Genomic DNA, 24657 nt, shown 5'->3' on the forward strand with positions numbered 1-24657 from the left:
CTTCTAAGAAATAAGATGTGTGGGAAGGTTGTGGTAAATAAGGTTGGACAAAAATGTTGAGATCAGGATATGAAAGTCCTCTATTTCTAGTACAGGGTTTTCTCATTCTCAGAGCTATTGACATTTGGGGCTGGATAATTCTTTGTTGTTGGGGCTGTCCTGTGAATTGTAGGAAGTTTAGCAGCATCCCATCCCACTAAATGCCAATAATACTCTCTCCCTCAGTTGTGACAATCAAGAATGTCTCTAGATATTGTCAAATGCTCCCTCTGGGGCAAAATTGCTCCCTGTTAAGAACCATTTAAATTGGGGTATTACGGGAGCCATTTCATATTTTGAAGCAAATAAGTGTCATAAATACGTCTATGCTTAGGGAAGATAAACATGGCAAAAGTCTACAAGACAAATTGGCAAGAGGAGGAGGTTGAAGGCAAAAAAAGCCTGTCTGGAGGGTATGGCAGTAGTCTCAGTGTAAGGGCCAGAGGTAGATGCTATATTAGAAAGAGAATTAAACATAGAGTCAGGGCACTTGGACTGTATTGCATGCTCTGCCAATAGTTAGTATGTGTTCTTGGATGAGTCATTTAAAACTTTATGGCCCCATTTCTTATCTAGAGACAAAGGGACATGATGATCTCAAAGTTCCTTCCCTTCTAGTTCTATTAGAGACAGATATGCAAATACTGTCACTAACTTTAACTGCACCCATTTTTTCCCATATCTCTTTTAAAAGAATGTTGATGAGTATCAAATGTATGTCTGACTTCTCTGTGTAAAGATAAACAGCATGACCTCAGTGTCTCAGATTATGTTGGATGAAAAGGAAAGTCAGAAATAGTGAAAAATCTGAATTATGAAATGCATTTTAAATACACATAGTTATATTACTTTCAAGTACATGAAGTACGTAAAACATAGATGTTGAAGTATTGTCTAGGCAAGTTTTTTTGGAAGCTAGTTTAGTTTATTAATTTAGCATTTACTGAAAGTATACTAAGTACAAGACACTGTGCTAGGCTTTACAGGGGTTACCAAGATGGATTCGCTATGTAGCCTGCCAAGGAGCTTACAGTATAGTAAGGGAGGTCAGAAATATACACAACTATAATACAGAGCAGAATGTAGTGCATTCCAAACAAATTGTAAGTGCAAAACTCATACATATTGACAAGCTGATTTTCAAATTGTTTAATCTTGTAGAATACAGCTTAAATGTAGGTTTTAAAATAATTAAATCTGTTTTACAAAACACACGCAACTTTTTCACTGAGTTGCTAAAAATATCTGAGTAAGAAAAAATATGTTAAACTATTATCCATCGACTCAATTAAGATGTCTGAGTAATACATAACTTAATTGTAATTTTTCCACACATAGGAGGACCTTATCTGCCAGTGGAGCCTTAACAAGTAGACAAAAATGGTTGGCAGCTAGCAACTTGCTTATATGTAAATGGTTATTTTAAAGAACTTGATGCCAATAATACTCTCTCCCTCAATTGTGACAAACTATTTTAAAACTATTTAAAACATTAAATATCCTGGTAAAATTTTATCTATACTATTTTGTTTCTTGCTTTAGCAACCTTTGTTCTTAACCAATAGCACTTGTAATGTGAATGTTTTACTATATTCCATATAACTAAATCTGAATTACATAAGAATATTTTTCCCATTGAGCTGTTTCCTACGATGCTCTTTCTTGTGCTCTCTTCAGGCTATTGGCAGAGCTATGTACATAGCAGATACACCACTTCAGTCAATAGGTCATACTTCAATAATTTTTGAGGTACATACATACTCATGTGCACAGATACACAGTGTAAGGGGGATGTGGCAGAGACAGATGCAATCAATTCAGGGAGAAAATGTCATGTCATTCAGAAAGAGAGAGACAGAAAGTACAATAAATAGATAGATAGATAGCTATATATAAATAGACAGATAGATACATAGATTGATAGATATACACAGGTAGATAATACTATTACACAAGTGGATATATGTCTGTAAGTAGGTATGTATATAGGTGTGTATGTCTAAGCCAAAGAGAAAAAAAAATACAACTGGCAACTATTCAGGAATTAGTTGTACAGTTTGGATGCCTTATTTTTCTTTCTTTTACCTAAGTTACTGCACCACTTTTCTTTCCTTATTTAGTGAACAGGCAGGGAATGGAATTAACAGCCTAATCACTTTAGCTTCTTTAGCTATCTCTGAGGGAAAAAGTATGAACAAAAGTTCAAGCTAACACACAAAATGTGGTTTCATATTACTTATGCATTTAAATAAACTCAGCTCTCCCTGTTCCCTCTTTGTAGATAACCAAGGGTAATCACGTTCATGTAATTCTGACCTTGAAAAGACAAAATCTGGAAAGATACATGTATTTCTTGTAACGTATATAGGAAAAGTGTGGATACACAGAAGAAAACCTGAAATATAAAGTACAAAAAGAGGAAATTAGAATGTTCTAAAGAAAAACTCATGAAGAGAAAGAAGTTGCTAAGTACAACAGACTGTTCTAGTCGGGACCTAGCTCCTGTCTATAAATACATTCAAGGTAACAATATAAACACAGGAAGGAAATTATTCACAGAACTTGGGAAAGCTAAGACTAGCCATTTGTAGATAAGAAAGGAAAGGGTTGGGGTTAATATTAAGAACAAGGAAATAAGAGGAAGTACAATTGAGAATAGACTACTAAAGGAAGGTTTAGGAGTTGCGGTTACTTCAAATACTAAAAAAGTAACCATAGTGAAAATGAAACTATGGCCTACATCACCATCTCCTTTAAGAGAAAAGGCATAAATAACCCGGGATTTAATTAAAACAAATATACCTCCCTTTGTTAAAGGGAGGTATTCAATCCCATCCATTGTTAAACTAGGAGTATTCTAGCCAGCAAATCAGTTCAAGCCTTCTGTGTGCCTAGCAATCTGATAACTACTAAAGAGGGTAGAAGAGAAGAACCAGCTCCTTATCCTCTGGGAACTTAATGTCTGATCTTCTTGAGAAAATCATATGCAGAAAACCAAGGTCTTCATTGTGCAGTTCTCATGATCAGTACAAGGAATGGAGATAACAAGAATACTGAGCCTTTTTTGATTTACCACCTGCACTCGTCGTTGCAGAGGCTTTTTGACATCATCAGCTTGAATACTTCTTCCAAAAGATGTGATCCTATTTCTTCTGCTTACAGCTGCCTTCCTAGCCCACTTCTAGCTGGCAAATTGAAAAACGTTCCATCAGATGGCGGAGGGCCACGCCATGCACATAAACTATAACTCATTGGCCAGTATCCGGCCAAAATGCATCAGGAAACATGACTTCCTTCATTTTCCAAGTTGAGTGGTTAAGGAAACTCCCATTTTAGTGTCTATTTACCTTGAGAGCTGCAGGAAAAAGAGGTTGTTTTTTACCAGGTTTTTGATTACAAGGAGTAAGTGAAAGTGTGGGGCCAGGGTAGAAGGATGTTGAGGTACCTATTGGATCCAGTCAAATAGAAAGGAGGGTGTGACAGAAACAGGCTTTGAGTTTTTGCCCAACTAGGTCACTCCTGGTCTACTTCTTGTACGACATTCACATTGTGGGAAATATGGAACAATATAAGGCACAGTTCTGGCCCTTGTAAATTTGTAAAAAGTTCAGAAGACTAAACAAAAACAGGTGAAAAGAAAACTACCAATATAAGTAATGTTATCAACTATCTTTGATAAAGAGTACTTAGTGACACTGCAATCCTTAAAAGCAGAGACTAACCATGTATTATTTAATATAATATCCCCTCAAGACTTAGAAAAGGACCTTGCCCATAGTAGGCACTTGTAATACATGTGTTGAAATAAAGTGGCATGTTTATCGAACAAAACATAAAAGCTATGGAAATTCAAAACAGAGCGAGATCACTGTTTCCAGAAGCCTACTTACAAGATACTTACAGAGCAATTAACAGTGTAATTGGAAGGTTGCAGAGTGTGATTGAATCTTAGAAGTACTTATTATTTTTATACTAGAAGTCACAACTTTCTAGAGGCTTTATAAGGAAAGGGCAGGAGACAACTAATAGAAGATAGGGCCACATCTAGAGGATAAGAAGAGTGGGGATGACTGAGAAGACAAGAGAGTTCTCTGTGGATTTGGGAGAGAATTTTGGAAAACAGAGAGAAAAGATTGTTGAGCAGCTGCTTTGAGGACTTTGTATCAATACGTGAGTAAAGAGTAATTTTAGAAAGCTCTGCTACGTTAAGCAATTCTTATTGCTTAACAATTGCTCTGCTCTTTGAGAAACTTTGCTAGAGATGCACATTAATATTCAAAGAAAAAATGCACATTACATGGAAGAATATGGAGACCCCCCTTCTTTAGCTTTATTGCATTTTAGCAAATGATCAGGCATTATTTTATAAAATTAGCCAATTGTTTCACTAGGGAAGTTAAAGAGAGTTAGTAGTGGAAAGTTACAGTGAAGAGGAGGTGTGTAAGCTAGCAAGGATGAGTGGTGAGGGCCAGTGAAGGACTCCAAGAGTGAAGGCAAGCAGCAATGATGGGGGGGAGAAGGAATCCATTCTCAGCACGGAGGTTGGCTCAGTGTTACAAGGGGAACAATCTGAGGACGCAGAAATTGGGGATTACACGGCTCAAGAAAGGGGAATAAAGCACTGGAGGATATAAGAAAATCTCAAAGTACACTTCACCAACTTTCTAAATTTGGTGTCAGGCTGTTCCTGACATAAGACTCAAAACTTGGCTTCGGATTTTTCTTGTGAGCAACGATAGGTTTTTATTTCTTCTAATCATCATGCCTTTCAACAGAGGTTTAAAGAGGAGATGACCTCTTGTTTATTATGGTATTGCTAATTGTAATAATTACCTTCAAAATCCTCCATTTTCTGTCATTTATATATTCTTCTATCTACAAAGAACAGAAAAAAAATATTTGAACTTAGTAAATGAATAAAATGTAACTGTTCCACTCTCCCTTGAATCCATTGAACTCACTCTGTTCTCTCTTCTGTAACTTTTGGACATGAGAAGAGGAGGATTCCATATACAGAATGATTCAAGATAAAAATGAAAACTCAAGCCTGAACAGTGCCAATGTTGTGCAAATTAGCCAACAGTACCCTGGCTAATATGCACATACATATAACTATCGAAGTTCCTTTTTCCCATTTTGTTGATCCTACCTTGAGTGAAGTTTTGAGAAGGCAACGCAGATCATGGCTGTTCCTCCTCTCTTTCCTTTCTACCCTCTTCCCTCTTTATAAACGTTGGTGAAAGAGGGGAAGATCTTGAATTACAGGGTATTCATTTATTATTAGTAACCTGATTTATTTCAAAATGGATTCGTGAAGAGTGAAAAATACATTTAATGCTGCAAGAGAAAACCAAGTTAAAAATAAGAAAAATTAAGGAAATTGAGCTAAGCTTTTGAGAATCAAGCAAGTACTACTGTGTATAACTATGTGCCTTGCACTATCCTAGTCCCTCTAAAGAAAGGATAATGAAATAAATAACATACATATGTCATCCACACTTAAAAACCATAACATTTAGTTGGGAGGAGGAAGCAAATGTCTATGAAAGGCAGTATGAAAGAGTGGTTATGATCTTTGGCTCGGAGTCTGTCTGGTTTTAAAACTCTGCCACTTACAATATTTGTAACCTTGGAAAAGTTTAAGCTCTGCCTTTGTTTGCCCATTCGTAAACTGAGAATAATAATAATATACTCACTGAGTTTCTGTGATGATTAACTTGGACAGAAAATGTTAAGCACTTAGCTTATTTTCATTGTAATAATTACATGAAGCAAAGCACAACTAAACTTTTAACTTCCTGTAACCATATGAAAATGGGATTCAGAGAAGAGAGCACTAGGGTACTTAGGGATGGCTTTATGGTATAGGTGACACTTGAGTTAGATCTTGATGGGTGAGGCCTTAAGTGGGCAAAGGTGGAAGGTATAGGCATGCCAATCAAGTAGGCTGCAAAAGAAAGTATAATGAAGGGCAAAACCAGAGGGATTTGTAGTCAAGGTAAATGAATAGTCCAAAAGAACCTTTATAGGACTTCAGATAATCAAAGTGTGACATGAATCTGATCAGTAATATGTGGATAGCTTTGGATTTCATTTTCTCAACTAGGCATTAAACCAAGATATTTCCATTTTCTGAAGGATTAAAGGATCCTTGTGGGATTATTTTAAACATCATTTCTGGGGTCACTGCCTGCAGACAGCCAATAAAACTTATCGGAGAGAATGGAAACTATGTTAAAACCACAACCACATTTTATTTTTTTTTTATTTTTTGAAGATTGTTAAAAGATTTCCACAGCCACATTTTATATCACACTATTATGTCCAGAAAACACATCAGTATTTTCTTCAGTCACCATATAATACCTGGATCAATCTTCAGATCCACAGTAACAATTGCCATGGTTGTAGTGACGCATTTCTCCTTCAAACTTGTACAGCAAGATTTGACTAGCAAGTCATTCCTAGTACCAGAAGTTGTGACCTTATCAGTAAGGGATTCACAAGTACTTTCCATGATGTAGAAGGAGAGAAAGTGAAAAAGATTTCTGTTCCCAATCAGATGTTCTCAAATGACAAAGGTGACCTCTTTTAGAGGAAGTGATGGTTACTCTGTGTTCTATTTTTACTACTTTTTTGTCTGGCTGCTAGAATAGATCTAACTTTATAAGCTTTAACACTTAACCCCATATAGTATAAAATCAAATAAATAACTTTTGAAACAAATGAAAAGAATAACTTTAAACATAAATCTAATATAGATTTAAGTCATGTTTCAATTGATATGATTACACAAGTTGGCTACTCTACAAACTTAGATTTCTATATCAATAAGATTTTTTTTTTAAATGTAGTCATTTAATGATACGGCATTTATAGAAGTGATCTGGGTTTTTGGTTTTTGTTTGTTTGTTTGTTTTGTTTTTGTTTTTGTTTTTGTTTTTGTTTTTGTTTTTGTTTTTTGGTCCACCTACCAAAATAAAGAGAATCATGAACTATCAATTCAATCCAAATGAATGCTTTTGCAACTATACATACACAGAGAGATAGTGTATTTGCTTACTTCAACTCTCTTGATACCTTAATTTGCTGAGTATGAACTGTACTTGCTAGTATAATGAGTTTTTTTTTTTTTTCCTTTTCCAAAAGGGAGTTTTTTAAAATCCCTCTGTCAAGCTGAGATATTCAAAGCACTGGGTCAAGGAAGGCAGGGCCATAGCCAAGATCAGCAGAGCCAGCGAAAGCAGCCAGAGGCCAGTGGGGTAGAGAGAAAATAAGGTTCAAGGCAAGGTATGGTTGATAGGCAGAAAACCCACTCTGAAGCAAATAGTTAGAGGTTAGGGAATACACAGGAAGTGGGACTCCAGGCACAGCAGGCAGGCTGACTCAGATACAAAAAACCATGGCCAAGGGACCTTGGAGCTAAAGCTAAAACCTACTTGAAGCAGAGAGACTCATATCCTCTTTCTCTTGTGAAAAGAATCAACAACCAGTCCTTAAGGGTTAGGTCTCAAAGTGAGGCAATTCAACCCACATGGAAACATCCTAATACTCACTATTCTATGCCAGCTATTTAAAATATGAGAACCTCAGACCTGAAAGTGTCCTTAAAGATTCTCTGAGTTGACTCTTATCATCTTTTAGAAGGAGAAACTGAGGCTCATTAGGGTAATGGACTTGTCAAAAAAAAAAAAAAAAAAAACCAGCAATGTAGTAGAAGGGCTGGGGCTATCACTTTTGTGCCCTGACCCTAGCACTGTTCCATGATATGTTTCTGCCTTCCTACATCTGGAGCCCTTGAATGGAGGATATGACTGAGAAAACTAGGATATTCAGACACTAAACCAACCAATCCTTGTCTTAAGGAAATGAAAGAGGAAAAAGTAAGCAAAATTTTGGGGCATGATGTGTAGTCACAATGGGAGTTCTGTTCATTCACCCTAGATCAAATTTAGTAACAGAAACTTCCACTGGGATTGAGGCTACTTGGCAACACAGATAGGTAAGTCCTTTAACTCAAAACGATTCATCCTTCAGTGGACTTTGTACCAATTATCACTTTGAGCCAATTATAGACCGCAGAAAACCCATCACTTATACTTTTTACTATGAAAACAGTTCTCTTGTCTCATCTTACTTTCAAGCCTTCTGCTGTGCTACTTCCCTCTAGTATAGGCAAATAATTATGGCCCTGTTCTCCACCATACCTGAAAAAGATTTCCTGGCTTCACATATGTTATGAAATAAGAAATAGTAGAAAGTTTAAGGGTCTCTCTGTCTCTTCCAAATAATTATTCTAGTCCAAGGGTACTTTCAGTCTTCTTCCTTCCCAGATAAATTAGCTTTGGTACCCACTTTCTTCTCTTAAAATGTCTTCCTGTTTTCTGGATAGAAAACCCTAATTTTCTGCATTTCCCACCATCTGGGACAACTAACTCATATCTCTATGTCTCATCAACTTTTCATCTCCTTATGGATTGTACTGGAAAAAATATATTCTTTCTTCCTGCCTTTAGACTCATATTAGCTTATTCTCAAATATAATTTAGAATTTGCCTCAGTGACCATATAATTTAATTTAGAAAATGATGGAGAGTTGGCTCTTCTTTAGAAAGAAGGATTAAAAGGCTGCACAAAGTCACTCTGGAATGTCCAAGCCGCTTTCTCTTCCTGATGTATAGAAATGGGAAGGCAACATTGTTCTGAGTATATTGAACACTGTACTGCATATTAGAAGATGTAAATTATTTTCAGCATTGAAGCAGACTCATATTTGACCTCAAGAGAGTCAGTTAATTTCTGTCTGAGCCTGTTTCTAAATGTCAATGATCCATTCAGTTTATTTAAGACTATAATCTCAGAGAAAGCATGAACCCTGGTGTTTTTACCAGTGTAGTTTCTGCTTTAAGTAGGTACTTACCCTATTAGCTGTCTGATAGGAAAGGCCACTATGAGGAATGAAGAACTATCTTGTGATAAAAACTACACTAAGCTATTTTATATATATTTATGTGTGTGTGTGTATGTATGTGTGTATATATGTATGTATGTATATACACATATATGTGCATATATATTTATACATATATGTGCATATATATTTATACATATATATATATATATATATATATAAACATTTTATTTTCAAAATGAGAGAATATATGTTTCTCTCCACCTCAGGCAAGCCACACTTATGGAATGTTTGTTTTCAGCTTTTTCCCACTTAACACACTGGACAGATGACATGCACTGTAAGAGACACTCTTAATGGGGCATTTCCCATGTTCAAGTTATTATTCCACCCTTTATCTCCCACTCATTAAAATAAAACATACTGGAATGCATATGTGTAAGAGTGTCGTTAATATAATGATGATCTCAGCTCTGTTGTAAATTTTTGAGGAACTAATTCACAAGTTTCAGTGCATTATTAGCACAGAATTTGACTTAATCAAATAAAGTTACTCACATAACTGAAGAACAAGTGAAGTTCTGACATTCTTCCATTGTTTTACTTTCACATTTCTTATTAATGTTAATGAAAATAATGACCAATATTCACGTTGGAGCTATACTTGTTTTTCATTTGCAAGCATGTGTTCCACAAAAATAAATGAAACTTCTTAAAAATGTATCTTACAATTGAAAGAAACATGAAATATGTCCCTGTGTTCCTTATGTCCTGACACTGACTTACTAGACTAGAGCATGTGGCTCAGGGCACTCTCACAAATACTAATAAAAGGTGTGTGCTCTAATTGTGGATTCCCTTCTGAATGAAGGAACAAACTTTTCAAAAGTTGAAGCTACAATTTTAAGTACAAAAAGCACAGCAGGAAGGTGAATAGCTTTCACCTTGGCATCATAACCATGCACTCCTTTTCATCTCATCTTAAAAGGCCAAATCTAAGTGTGAGCTCAGGGAAGAAAGGAGAATCTCTATGTCAGCGGTAACAGGAACAGAAACTCTATATTTAACTCGTTGGTGAGAATGGTGAAAATATAATTAAGTTGATTATTCAGGACAAAGATATACAATTTATAGATTTCTGTGTTGAAATTTCAGACACTTTGTCAATATGGTAGACTGAATTGACATGGTAAAGACTCACATCTGGTTCTAACCACAGAGAAATACTGGTCAAAAAAAAAGCAAAGATTTTACATGCTTAGCCCAGCTTGAATGTAAGTAAGGGAAATTCTGGTTTTAGGAATGAAAGGGAACTCGAAGCCAGAGAGAGGAGTATAAACTGAAGATGAATACCTCCCGGGGATAACAAAATTAGATGTGAACCTTAGGGGTCTAAGGGCTTGAGCTCAGGATCTTTTTAAAGTATGGAGCTAGAATTGAGATCCCAGCAAAAATCTAGAAACCTGAATAGTCTATAAAGCCTAGAAGTCTATGAAATGGGGACTAAAAAACTCTACTCATTGATCTAGGAAAGCAACCAGAAAATTTACATTCAGTCCAGGGCCATGGTCATGAATGGAAAAAAAAACATTTAAAATAAATTGGAACTCTGATTTTAAATGCACACAATCCACATGTGGCACAAATCTCCAAGCTAAGAAATTAACAGAAAAACTGGTTCCAAACCAGTGAAACTTGTAGGACCTTGGCAGAGGCAAACTTGGAACTACTCTGAGGGAATTCCTCCACAGCCCTCAGCATCTGTGACTCCCACAGAAAACAATCCCTGCTGTAGATGAAAACACAGTAATGAAACTACAAATTTCACAAGAAAATTAACCACCAAGAGGGTGCTTCCCCTCACTCAAATGGAAAAAAAAATGCATCCCAAGAGATAGAGGTAATAGGACTATTTAGAAAAGACTTTAAAAGAGGTTGAAAATTGTTTACAGAAAAATATGACAAAGAATGGAGAAAAATTATTTGGCAAGAAAAGGGCATTGATGGTTATCTCTGGTTTTTATAAAATCCATAGCCCATCAAAGGGTGGGGGTGGAGCTAAATAAAAGTACTGAAAATCAAACTGTTGTCCTTGAGAAATTTTTAGAAACTTCTGGTAGAAGACATTAAGGTATGTGGTCAAAATAAAATAGATTTTATCTTTCCACCCTTAACCTGCAATTCTCTCACATCAGGTAATTCAATCTCAGATCCTTTTAAAGTTCTTCTAAGAGCACTTCTATGAATTTGAAATGCAAAACAGAATCTATTATCCAATTTATCAAATAAAGTCACTCACATAACTGAAGAACAAGTGAAGTTCTGACATTCTTCTATTGTTTTACTTTCACCTTTCTCATTACTGTTAATGAAAATAATGACCAATATTCATATTGGAACTACATTTGTTATTCATTTGCAAACATGGGTTTCACAAAAATAAATGAAAGCATTCTATGAGAATGATCTGTGTACATGGAATTTACACTAAAAATATTGCTTTTTATTATTATTTGTAAATTGTTTGACATCCTTTATATCGGTATAATTTGTAATAAATGTATATATTTATATGCATACTTTTTTTTTCCAGAAAATCAGTTGTAAAATATTTACCAGCACACCACTGATGTATATCTTCATTAGTTATTTAGAAAATGTGAGAATTGTAAGATGTGGACCCTATCCCTCTCCAACTCCCATTTCCTTCTTAATCCCACACTCACACACACAGACACACAAACAAGCAGACACACAAACCCAGCCACCACTACCACCACATCAACTTTCATTACTCTTTGATTTTGTTATCTCATGATCTGGTTTTGAAAAATTTGGGGCTCTAACACCCAAGAAAATGTAATGGGATGTAGGAGTTCGAGCTCACTCTCCAGAGACTCTCCTCCTAAATATATTAATAATCTGAATTTCAAACAACTACAGATAGAACTACCATATGATCCAGCAATCCCATTACTAGGTATATATCCAAAGTAATGGAAATCATCGTGTTGAAGAGATACCTGCACTCCCATGTTCATCAAGCCCTATTTACAATAGCCAAAATATGGAACCAATCTAAGTATCCATCGAGAGACGACCGGATAAGGGAAATGTGGTATATGTACACAAAGGAATGCTACTCAGCCACAAAAAAGAATGAAATTCTGCCATTTGCAGCAACATGGATGTGTCTGGGGGAAATTATGTTAAGTGAAATAAATCAGACAAGGAAAGAGAAATACCACATTTCCTCACTCATAACTGGGTGCTAAGAGAGAAGGAAAGAAAGAAAGGAAAGAAAGAAAGATAGAAAGAAAGAAAGATGAAGGAAGGAAAGACAGAAGGACAGAGAGAAAGAAAGAGAAAGAGAGAGAGAGAGAGACAGAGACAGAGAGAGAGAGAGAGAGAGAGAGAGAGAGAGAGAGAGAGAGAGAGAGAGACCACAATAATACATTGAAGTTTCAGAAGGAGAGAATAAAGCTAAGGATACTAGAGATGGGGGGAGGGAAGAAGGAGTGTTGAGGAGTGATAGGTTGGGTGGTGGGGATGGGGAAAGATTATGATTTGTAATGATGAATATGCTACTACTACTACTACTACTAATAATAATAATAATAATTTAAAAAATAATAATCTGAGTTTATCCTTTTCAAGTCAAGTGTCTGGCAAAATACATGACTGTAAAAAATTTAAGCCTGTTGAGAATTCTAGATTTTTAAGGTCTCTAAGCAACCTATTCATAATGCAGTTGCTCACAGAGCCCTCTAAGGAAAGGAATTGGGAGAATAGCAGGGCAATGGAGAAACAATCCACTTTATGCCACTTTCCAGAAAGTTTCACTTACCTCATTACCTAGCACTGATGCACCAACTCACAAAGCTCTTTTTTATTTTGATAGTCTTCAACCTACTTTAGATGCAAAGGTGAGGTGGCCATCTCCACTAACAGGACATACAGAACACAGGAATGACATTAAAATATCTGGCAGCAAAACAAGACAGTAGCAAACAGATGCAAATGGTAGATAGGAGTTTGCACATAGCCAGATTTTAGAAATACCTGGAGAAATTCTGTTTCAGGTTATTTTCCCAATAAATGCAGAGAGATAACTCTCATGCCTTCAGAAGAGGAGGTGCCCACTCCCTGGCACACATTGAGTTTCACCATATGGCACAAGAGCTGATGATTTTGGGACTCTCCTCAGAGTATTACATATTATGGTTGGACAGTTTTCCTGTTTCTGGCCATTGACAAAAGGCTTCAGGATATTTATTTAGCCTTTGTAGAAACCAGACTGCTGAAATATCTGTCTCTTGCATTTATTTAATAAGAACCTGTCTGATGGGAGAGTAAAAACATTCCTCCCAGGAGAAATTGCTGCAATAGTCAGTACCTTGTGTGTAGTGCCAAGAAAAGGGCAGATGCTGTCATTTTTGATAGACCACCTTGAGGAGACCCCTTTTTGCACGTTGCTATAATTGTCTTTCTCCATTAAAATCAAACCAGGCCTGAGAACCCACATGCTAGGAATCACTAAAAGGAATTTTACTTGGTAGATTCTTTCAACATAGCCCAAAGAAATGACAACTAAAATTTATATGTATAAATGTATATATATACTGGTAGTTTTAGCAACTGGTTTCTCTTCTAATAATGTTTATCACAATCTCTGGATTTTCTGCCATCTGGTTTGATGTTCCTTAATACCTTCAATTTCATGGAAATAAATGGCAGCAAGGCACACAAAAACCCCTGTGTTCAGTTTCAGAAAACTCAGACCCTGCTTGAGTGAATCATACCTACTCTAGAATCCAAGAAAAATTTACAGAACATTTATAAGAGAAGGGTATTACTCCATAGAAACTCTTAAATAAAGGACATGAGATTGACAGGGTCAAAGTGAACATGTATCTATCTCAGTATATACATTAGACTTTGCCTCAAATTTTACTTCTACTTGGATGACCAAGCCACAGAAAGAAAAATACTCTATGCTAAATTTGGATGAGGCCTTTGAGTTCACCAAGCACTGTTTCATATGTTGTCTCATTTGAGCCTCCTATTTTTACTGTCCTCATTACATATATGAGAAATCACTTTACAGAATGTTAGGTAATCTACCCAGGGCCAGTCTGCATGTTCATGATAGATCCAAAACTAGGATCGATGTTTCCTGACTATTAATACAGTACACTACCCACTATACAAGACTATCCTTCACTTTTACACAACTTATATGGCATAGCGTATGTTCAAAGCAACAAGGAATAAACTTGTTTCAGATTTGTATCAGACATACATGAGAGACTCTTGACATAGAAGGCTCTGACAATTATGGAATATTAAAAGGTCCCCAACGTGTCGTTTTGCTAAGGTATAAATTTGCACTACAATAAAACTAATATTTGGCACCAAGTCACTTATTATGGGTCAGCCTAGTCTATCACCCAGAATCCAAATGTCTATGAGATGTTCTTAATCTTCCTTTTGTCTTAATATAGACTAACTCCTATTAAAAAGTTGTTGTTGTTGTTGTTTTGTGGAAATGATCCTCAAAGAAAGCTATTACTAGTTCCGGTAATTAAAGAGAAACAGTTTCAGAAAATAATAGTTTTTAGAACATGGAAGTTTTGGATAAATTTAAGTGTACAATGGAAAATTTGTCCATGGCTCAGGGTAATCATGGGAACAAGTCCACCATGAACACTACAAGGAAAAAACATTTTGAAATTGTTTCATCTAGTCCTCTAATCAGGGCAAAATTTGCATGTTATGTAGAAAATGATATGCTATAATATAACTTATGAATTGGGAAATTCCTGTAAGTGTCAGAAATGTCAATATTGTGCTCACTATACCATTCTTCCCTTACTGATATACTTTGCAAGAAGAAAATAAAATGAATGCCAGAAAAAAATGATTATATATTTGGTAAGAAATTCACAATTAAAAAAAAAATTAGCTATAATCGCAAAGAAGCATAATAAAAAGTAATGGGAGGGAGGCAGGAAAAATAAACTTCTAAAAACTGAGTAACTTTATTTTCTCATTTTTGATAATATTTGGATTTCAAAATTTCCTGGGAGCCCTTATAACTACTTTAAAATTTTCTCATGAAAAACCTCTGAGTTTTCCTTTGGTTCTTAAATGGTCCCTTCCTATTTCCCAGTGATATAAAGGAGTCATTTGCTTATTTCTTTTTCTCTCATTCTCAGGTAAGCCACTGAATATCCCTTGCAAAGCATTCTTCGGATTTAGTGGAGAGTCCGGGCCAATGATCTACTGGATGAAAGGGGAGAAGTTTATTGAGGAACTGGCCGGTCACATTAGAGAAGGTGAAATAAGGTACAGAACTTGAATTGCTTATTTTTCTTTGCTGTCTTTGCAGTTGAGCAATAACACATCCTAGAAGGGATTCTGCCCAAGATTTTAATTGCAACTTCAATTCATTCCATTCTCTAAAAGCTGATCTGGTAGAGACCAAGAGTGACTGCCTTAAGAAATGCAAATATGTAAGCTTCTAACATAATAAAGAGGTTGTTCTCATGTTCTAAGAATATGCCATTAGGGTGTAATGACCTTCTCAAAGCTGCCTAAGCAAATTTCTTTAAGTTTCCAAAGCTTAGGACACTGTTACTCCATCCAGTCATAACAGAGGTCCAAACTTTTTAAATGACTCCTAAGACCACTGGGCAAATGTTCATTTACTCTGTGGGAACAGACAACTTTCATATTTCATAAGTGTAAAGCTATGGTGGCAATAGTGAGCTGGTACTCAGCCAAAAGAACTTGACTCTTTTTGGATAGTGTTTATTTTTCCCAGCATCCACTGATCATCCTAAAAGTGACTAATCCTTCTGTTTAACATATCCCTAGACCTGTTTTTACTTTCCTGTTACACAGCTACCTCCCTGGTATATAGATATCAATACTATTGGTTTTCTAATTCTATTTAGTACTTTCTCATTTGTAGAAAAAAGTGATAGGTAACTTTTCTTACCCCATGCAGTGAATGAGGTTTCCCTTTGTTTCAGAGATGGTGATGTGTAGTGTATGTTCCTCATTCTGATAGGAATTAGAACCCTTCCCACTCCACCCTAATTAAGAATCATGTAGTTCAAATCAATCTAATATTTCAGTGCAACCATGTTAAAATGTATTCTTTCATTTTTTATTGACTATATACCAGTATAAATGACACAAGTATACTGTATATTATTAACTATGAATAAATATAATTTATAATTACTCCCATGACAATTTCTCTTCATGTATCTGCCTAATAACTCTATTCTAGAGGTTCATAACTTGGAGGGTCCATGAAACTTTGAGAGCCTATGCAAAATATTAACACTAGGAGCATATTTATAGGCAAAAAGTACATGAAAAGGTGCTTGGAATCATTAGTCATCAGGGAAATACAAATCAAAACCACATGATACAACTTCATACTCACTAGAATGACTATAATAAAAAAGATTATAACAAGGGTTGACAAGGATGTGGAGAAATTGGAAACGTCATGTATTGCTGGTAGGAATGGAAAATGGTTAAGCATAGTGGTACCATGTGCTGCAGTTAAGCCCCTTCAAGGTATATAACCAAGAGCAATCAAAACATACATCCGCACAAAAACTTGTGCACGAATGTTCATAGCAGCGTTATTCATAATAGACAAAAGGTGGAAACAACCTAAATGTCTATGAAATAATGAATGGATAAATAAAATGTGGCATATTCATGAAGTGGAATATTATTAGCCATAAAAAGGAATGAAGTTCACTACAACATGGATGAACCTTGAAAACATTATGCTCAGAGAAAGAAGCCAGTGGCAAAACACCACGTATTACATGATTTCATTTATATGCAATGTCCAGAATAGGTAAAACCATAGAGACAGAAAGTAGATTACTGGTTGCTTAGGGCTAGCAGGGAGGGATGGGGTGATAGGGGTGATAACTAAAGTGTATGGGTATGTTTTTGTGTGTGTGGTAAAATACAACATAACATAAAATGCATGATCTTAAAGTGTACAAATCAGTGGCATTTAGTACATTCATGATATTGTGCAACCAACACCATTATCTAGTTCTAGAACATTTTTGTCACTCCAAAAGGAAACCCTCTAGCCATTAAGCAGTCTGGGGCATTTTTTTTTTTTTTTGAGGTAATAAAAATGTTATAAAAGTGACATGGTGAAGGTTGAACATATCTGTGAATATCCAAAAAAAAATAATAATAATTGTACACTTTCAATAGGTGAATTGTATGGTAAATGAATCATATCTCATTAAAGTAGTTTTATTTTTTTAAAAAATCCCTTCTAATTAATTGCCTGGCACAAAGCAGATATTCAGAGAATAATAATTGATATACTACAAGTAATTCTTAAGTATTAATTCCCATTTAAACTTTAAGTTTCCTAATTAGTAACACTTTTTTAGGCAATTTCAAGTTAAGATTTATTTGAAATTAATGCAACTGCATTTCTTGTAAATTGTTTTTAGATACTACACGTTTGGGATGATTAACAATGTATCTAACTGTAAAAGACCTTAAAAATCATTCTTCATTTTTCAGAACAGGAAACTGGTACCCCAAAGGACAAATGATAGGTACACTGGTACATATTTAGTAGCAGAATTTTCACTATTAGAATGCTCAGGGCTATGTTTTATGATCAAGGGTAATAATTACATGACACTAAGATAATTATCTCCCATTTCCTGTACATGACTGAGTGGATTTTTTTAAACAAGTGGCTTTATTAGGATATAAGTGACATACAATAAACAACATACAATATAAAGTGTACAATATGGATACACCTGTGAAAGCATCACCATAATAAAAATAACATATAAAGCACCGCCACAATTTTTAGTGCCCCTTTGAAATCCTTTCCTCCTGCCTTTCTCCCACAACACTGATCTTCCTGTCACAATAAACAAGGCTGCACTTTCTAGAGTTTTATATAAACTCATTTTTGTCTGGACCATTTCACTTAACACAATTATCTTGAGGTTTATACATCTTGTTATTCATATCAATAATTCATTCCGTTTTTATTTGTGAGTAGTATTCCATTATATGATTATACAACAGTTTGGTTATCCATTCATCTGTTGATAAACATTTGGGTTGTTTGCAGTTTGGGACTATTACAAATAAAGCTGCTATGAACATTCATATAAACATCTTTGGATATACATATATTTCCTTTTTTCTTGGCTAAATACCTAGACATGGAGAGGCTGAATTATGTGGTAGGTACACATTTAACTCTTTTAGTTCATTTTTTAGTTATGATTTTTTAAAACAAACTGCTTTGGAATAATTTTTGATTTACAGAAAAATTGTGAAAATAGTATAGATAGTTCCTATGTACCCCATACCCAGTTTCCCTATTAATAACCTCCTAAGTTGCTCTAGTACATTTTTTACAGTTAATGAACCAAAATTGATACATCATTATTAACTAAAGTAATTTCTTTATTCAGATTTCCTTAGTTTTTGCCTACTGTCCTTTTTCTTTTCCAGGATTACTTAACTTTTTAAGAATCTGCCTATCTGTATTCTAAAGTGGTTATACTATTTTACAAAAGAAAAGTGAGGCACTGCTGCTTCTCTCTGGCAGCAAATGATTAGAGTTGGTGTGAGACCAAAAAAAAAAAAAAAAAAAAAAATACAAGCATGAAACAGTTAAATCCAGAACAAGCCACTATATTAGGTGCCAAATGAGTCCACCAGCTAGTAAGTCCTATAGGAAGTCAACCTTTCATTGTTTACAAAAAACCATTGTTTATTTGATTCTGTTACATCCTCTGTCTCCACTTTCCTCAAACCTGTTCCCCCAATAAAAGGGGGCATATAACTATATTTTCAGTAGAGTAAAGATACTGGAAATTTATTCTGAAAATTTCACAAAACCCCCTTTGCTAACTAGAGGCACCTTCAGAGAAGTGCAAACAAAAAGGCAGGAATTCCTGGCCAACATAAACAAATAGTCAGTCATTTTATAATATTAATTGTGTGATCTCTGATCTATTTGGGAGCTTGTGTGGATTCCAGAATTCCTTCAGGCTATGGACATTTATGCTGACACAGGAGTTAATTACTAGATTCTGTCTTCTAGCCTCCAAAGCCAATGTCCTTGAAAAAAAGCATACAAGATTTTCACACAGCATGGCAGATTAGAACAAATTTGGCAGTTGAATAGAAAAAAAAAATTGCTAGTCATATCATTAGTTGAACCAAGAGAAGATCTGCATTCTTTCATAGCCCACACATTTTCTCCAAATGAAATGGTTCTCACAGCAGAATGCTGAGGATTTTAATTAGGGTGTTCTTCTCAAAGACATTTCTGGAAACAAAATTTACTTCTGGATGCATGGCTCTCCTTCAGGGTTGTCTTAGTCTGTTCAGGCTGCTATATCAAATTTCTTGAACTGGGTCGTTTATAAACAACAGAAATGTACTGCTTACAGTTTTGGAGGCTAGGAAGTCCAAGAACAAGGCACTAGCAGATTTGATATCTGGTGAGGGCCTGTTCCTCATAGATGGCACCTTCTATGTGTCCTCACATAGCAGAAGAGGCAAGGGAGCTCACTGGAGCTTTTATAAGGGCACTAATACCACTCATGAGGGTGGAGCCCTCATGACTTGATCATTTCCCAAATACTCTACCTCTTAATACTATCACATTGGGTATTAGGTTCCAACATATGAATTTGGGTGGAAGGCCAACAATCAAACATTGCCAAGCAGATCTATGAAGTGGGGATTTAAATAAATAGTGCCCGGGCAGTTGACTTGTGCAGAAGCTGCCGAGAGGCATTGGACCTGGCAAGAAGACTGGCTTCTCTGCCTAGGTTCTCGATTTCTTGGATAAAAGCTTGGTCTTATCTATAAGTATGTATTGCAATGTTTTTATCTCTTAGTATTGCCCTAGTGGAATACAGGACTTTAAAAATAAGTTACCTAGGGAAAAGCATGGATAATGGTTACCAAGGCTGCATGAGATAATGTCACTTAGACTTCAGTAGGCACAACAGCTGTATTTAGCAGTTCCCCTGCAGCTTGACTAGTATATTAGATCAAATCTTGGCCACGGTTTTGTAGTTCTCATTTGTTTACTCTCTGGTTCACTTTAACCACTGTGGTCTCCTGACTTGCAACTCATTGCCAAGGTACTTAGACCTTTTGGGCATACAGATTCCCCTTTATCTTCCTTTGATCACAACTGCATCACAACCCTTCCACTGACCCCCCAAAAATGTAATTTGTAGAGATAGTAAAGGAATTTAGTGTATGTGGTAGCATAAGCTACAATTGTTTAAGTTTGGTTATTTTTTTTTTACCATTTAAAATTCATTCCAACAAGGAGTGCTGCAAGTTCCACCATGTCTATTCAGAGAAGTCAAATAATTATTTGGAGGAGACCCAGTGGGAATCATCATTAGGAGAGGGCTTCCTAATATCTGTCCTTCTGTTAAACCTTAATGGGAACTGCTTGTAAAGTGGGATTGGAGAGTTCATGAAAAGAAGTAGCCTTTGTTTGTGAACATTCTAAGAAGGCCGCCCCAGTTCTGCACCTCTAAGAACTTCCTTTTAATTAATCTTACAAGAGGCTTGAGAATTTTTTAAAAATAAGAATTAGTTAGTGAGGTATGTATTCCACATAGCTACTAAAAAATGCCAGAAAAATTGAACCAGTCCTATTAAGAAATAATAATCTTTAAGTTGCCTGCAGGGTTGTGAATTGCATCTGGTTGTTGATGGAGACTGCATGAATTTCAAGACAATTGCTTTGTCCCAACTAAGAGTAATTTTCAATTACAAATCCCACTTTACTAATCGCTGTATCAATACCTAATGTTTTCTTCCTCAGGCAATACTATAAAATTGTTTACAAAATCTTTTGTAATTCTTGACCTGAAAAACACATCCAATTTGTCTTAAGATTTTTCACTAAAGCTTCTTAAAATGCAAATAATTTCATTTACATTCAATTCTTAAAAAGCTGCAAGTATAATATGCTTTTGTTTGTTTGTTTTTAGTTTTAGTTTCTTCACTCCTGCTTTCACCACTTTCTGGTCTTCTGTTCTATCCCCTTACCTTAACAGCCTCTCTTTGAATGAGTAAAATGCTCTAACAAATAAGGGAATCCTGATATCATTATGAAAAGATTTTATGCTCAAAATAAAGTGAGTCTATCTTAAAGACTCAAAATAACCTATTAGTAACTCACTCTTCTTAAAAAACAATATGGATCTGTGAATATGTAGTTTGTCCCAAAAGTACAGAGGAAATCATTAGAATCCCAGGAACAATGATGAGCTCTGTTTTGGCAACCTCTAACAAACTTTTTTAGTGCCTTGAAGCACTCCACGTGTTCTTGTCCTTTCCGAAATTTAGCTTCAAAAAAAAAAAGTATTTTTTCCTCCCACTCTCAGCCCATACCACCAGAAAAAGGAACACCGTTCATCACTTTGCCTTTAATTTAAATGTTTCAAATCTCATCACACCTATACGTGAATGGAAATTTTGTATGTCATAAGGAGGCTTCAATGGAAAAGATAATCTTCATAAGCAGCATAGTTTTACCCAGGACCAGCCTTAATTGCCAGTTATCTGAAGGATCATTTTGGAGGAGTGGTGACTACTATTCATAGTTCCAGAGTCAGTCTCAGCCTTGCTATATGTATAAATTATTTAAAGCCTACCTAAGACATATTATCTTTCTTCATTTACTGAGCAGACTGTAGATGCCCAGTCTTAACTATATTGCCTTGGATTGTAAGCTGCTGTAGACTAGAAACTATAAGTAGTAAATAATAATATAATAATTCCACTTCATGTTTTTGTAATACATAACAGATTGCAAAAGCATTTTGGCATCCTAAATCACATTGGATCCTCATAATAACCATCTGAGACAAATAGTATTAGCTTTATTTTGCAGATGAAAAAAATTGAGGTTTAGAGACTGACAAAGAGCTACCCTCGTGCGGTTCACAGATTGTGGGGCTAGATTGAATTTATCAAAACACAGCTAGCAAGAATTCTCAATTGTCCAAAATGCATTGTTGTACTCCATATTTAGGCTGTAAAGAGTCAAAACCTGCCCAGGACTGAAAGAGTGAAAATCAGTATGGACTGAGAAAAAGCAGCCCTGTCATTAATCAGGCTGGGAGGACAGACAGATAAAGCCAGCTGCAAAGTTAAACAGAAAACACTGTTTTTCCCAAGGTCATGCAGCAGTTATAAAATGCCGTAACGACCCCCACCTCCTTTGAATAACTACTGCTTTCTTAGCAGTGATGCCCAGAACTGCTTTGCTATTTTCATTTATTACTGGAGATACTCAATTGCTAAGACAAACTCGCCTCATGACAGTGCTCAGTCCCTAGCTAAATCCCCCCTTCTCCTGATCACGCCTAAGATACTCCTCCCAATCAAGAGTTTATCCCTGCTTCCCTAGACCCTCCTCAAAATCTTTCAGTAGAAACCTAAATGTTACAAAATATTTTTTCTTTCTTCCTTCAATCAAGGATCAATACACAGTTCCTCTTGAGTGCCCCTCCCCCCATGCATTGAGTCAATAAATCTGATTTTGTCCCGCTACAGGCTTGATGCTGGTCTTTGATGAATAAGGCTTTAACAGGCAAAAAAGAAATGACCCAAAAGATCTTGTTTAATTAAAAGTTGTTGTTGTTGTTGTTGTTGTTTTGTCTTGTTTTTAAATACCTCCTACCCTTTATATTCTCAGTCATCGTGCCTGGACAATGATTACTTATACTCAAAATAATAACCTAGAGACTTTGCAAGATACCTAACTATCAAAGGAGGACTCAATTTAGTTTTACTTCAAGGGACTATTTACAATGAATGAAAATGGGACTTAGATATTTTAGAATTTTCACCTCAATTAAGAAACCAACAGGATTTTCTATTTAAATCTCAGGTGACAGAAAATTCAATTATCCAGAATCCCCATTTCTGAACAATTCCATTAACCAAGATTTCACTAAGATTCCATTGCATCTGTGTTCCTTATCTGAATGCTATGAATGATAATTCCATGCATTTATCACTTCTTTTAAATTACGGATTTTAGGAGAGCAGGGAGCACCTATATGTAAATATTAGTACTGTGCCTAGCCAAGCAGATTGTTGCTTACTAATAAATACTTTCTGATGATGATGACAGCTGTAGTGGTAGTAGTGATTTTGCTAATATGGGCAGACATTGGGGAATATGATCTTCGGGCTCTCTGGTGACAATTCAGAGTCTTTATAAATAATTTAAAGTACCATTGCTGTTGGAAAAAAAAAACTGGAAAGTAGTATGGAATTTCCTTACTAATAAGTATTTTCCTTTTTACTTTCTCCTTTCACTTCCCTAGTTAAATTTTATCAGAGGAAGTCAACAATGATAAGTAATGTAAAAAAGTTGAGACAGCATTGTTTTTATTAATACATCCCAGCTAACCACAATGATAGCCACATAGAGCTTTTAAAATATCTGTTTAATAGCATCAAACTGTACTAAATAGCATTAATATAGTGCCTTTCTAGTATCACAAATACACATACACATTTTAATTTTTGGATCAGATTTAGATTCACAGCAAAATTGGGTGGAAAGTACAGAGTTCCTATGTACCTGCTGTCCCCTCCTCAGCCGCTCCTATTATCAACATTTAGCACCAGAGTGGTTCATTTCTTACAATCAATGAGCTTATATTGACACATCCTCATCACTAAAATCCATAGTTTACATTAGGGTTCACTCTTGGTGTTGTACACTCTATATATTTTGAGAAATGTATAATGACATGTTATCTACAATTATACTATCATATGAAATAGTTTCACTGCCCTAAAAATTTGTGTTCCACCTGTTCATCACTCCCTCCCACAAAAACTCTGGCAACTCCTGATCTTTTTACGATCTCCAAAATTTTGCCTTTTCCAGGATGGCATATAGCTGGAATCATATAGTTTGTAGCTTTTTCAGATTGGCTTCTTTCACTTAATAATATGCATCTAAGGTTCGTCCATATCTTTTCATGACACATTAACAAAAGTACATCTTTTTTAAAAAAATTTTGTACTGTATAGTTGTTTGAGTATATATTTTCTGAATGTTTATCCCTTCTTGAATGTATAGTTTGCAAATATTTTCTCCCATTCCATAGGTTGTCTTTCCACTCTATTGATTGTTTCTTTTGCTGTGTAGAAGCTTTTTAGTTTGACGTAATCCCATTTGTTTATTTTTTCTTTTGTTGCCTGTGCTTTTGGGGTGTTATTCATAAAGTCACTGCCCAGTCCTAAATCCTCGATCATTTCTCCTATGTTTTCCTTTAGTAATTTTATGGTTTCTGGTCTTATATTTAATTCTTTAATCTATTTTGAGTTGATTTTGGTATATGGTGAGAGTTACAGATCCAGTTTCATTCTTCTACATATGGATATCTAATTTTCCCAGCATCATCTATTGAAAAGGCAGTCTTTTCCCAAATGTATGTTCATATCACCTTTGTCAAAGATCAGTTGGCTGTAAGCATGTGGGTTGATTCCTAGGTTTTCTATTCTGTTCCATTAATTCAGGTGTCTATTTGGATGCCAGTACCATGATGTTTTGGTTACAACAGCTTTGGGATATAATTTGAAGTCAAGGAGTGTTATGCCTCCAT

General features: G+C 35.5%; 1 protein-coding gene across 1 annotated transcript in view; it reads left to right on the plus strand.

The window, feature by feature from the left end:
• IL1RAPL2 (interleukin 1 receptor accessory protein like 2) overlaps positions 1-24657 on the plus strand; it is a 565961-nt gene that overhangs the window by 495485 nt on the left and 45819 nt on the right. The window contains exon 8 of the mRNA XM_063084855.1: positions 15169-15298. Within this exon, the coding sequence (XP_062940925.1) occupies positions 15169-15298 (130 nt within the window). The remainder of the gene's footprint in view (positions 1-15168; positions 15299-24657) is intronic.

Source organism: Cynocephalus volans, chromosome X, assembly GCF_027409185.1.
Source record: "Cynocephalus volans isolate mCynVol1 chromosome X, mCynVol1.pri, whole genome shotgun sequence".
In the NCBI taxonomy this organism is placed as follows: domain Eukaryota; kingdom Metazoa; phylum Chordata; class Mammalia; order Dermoptera; family Cynocephalidae; genus Cynocephalus; species Cynocephalus volans.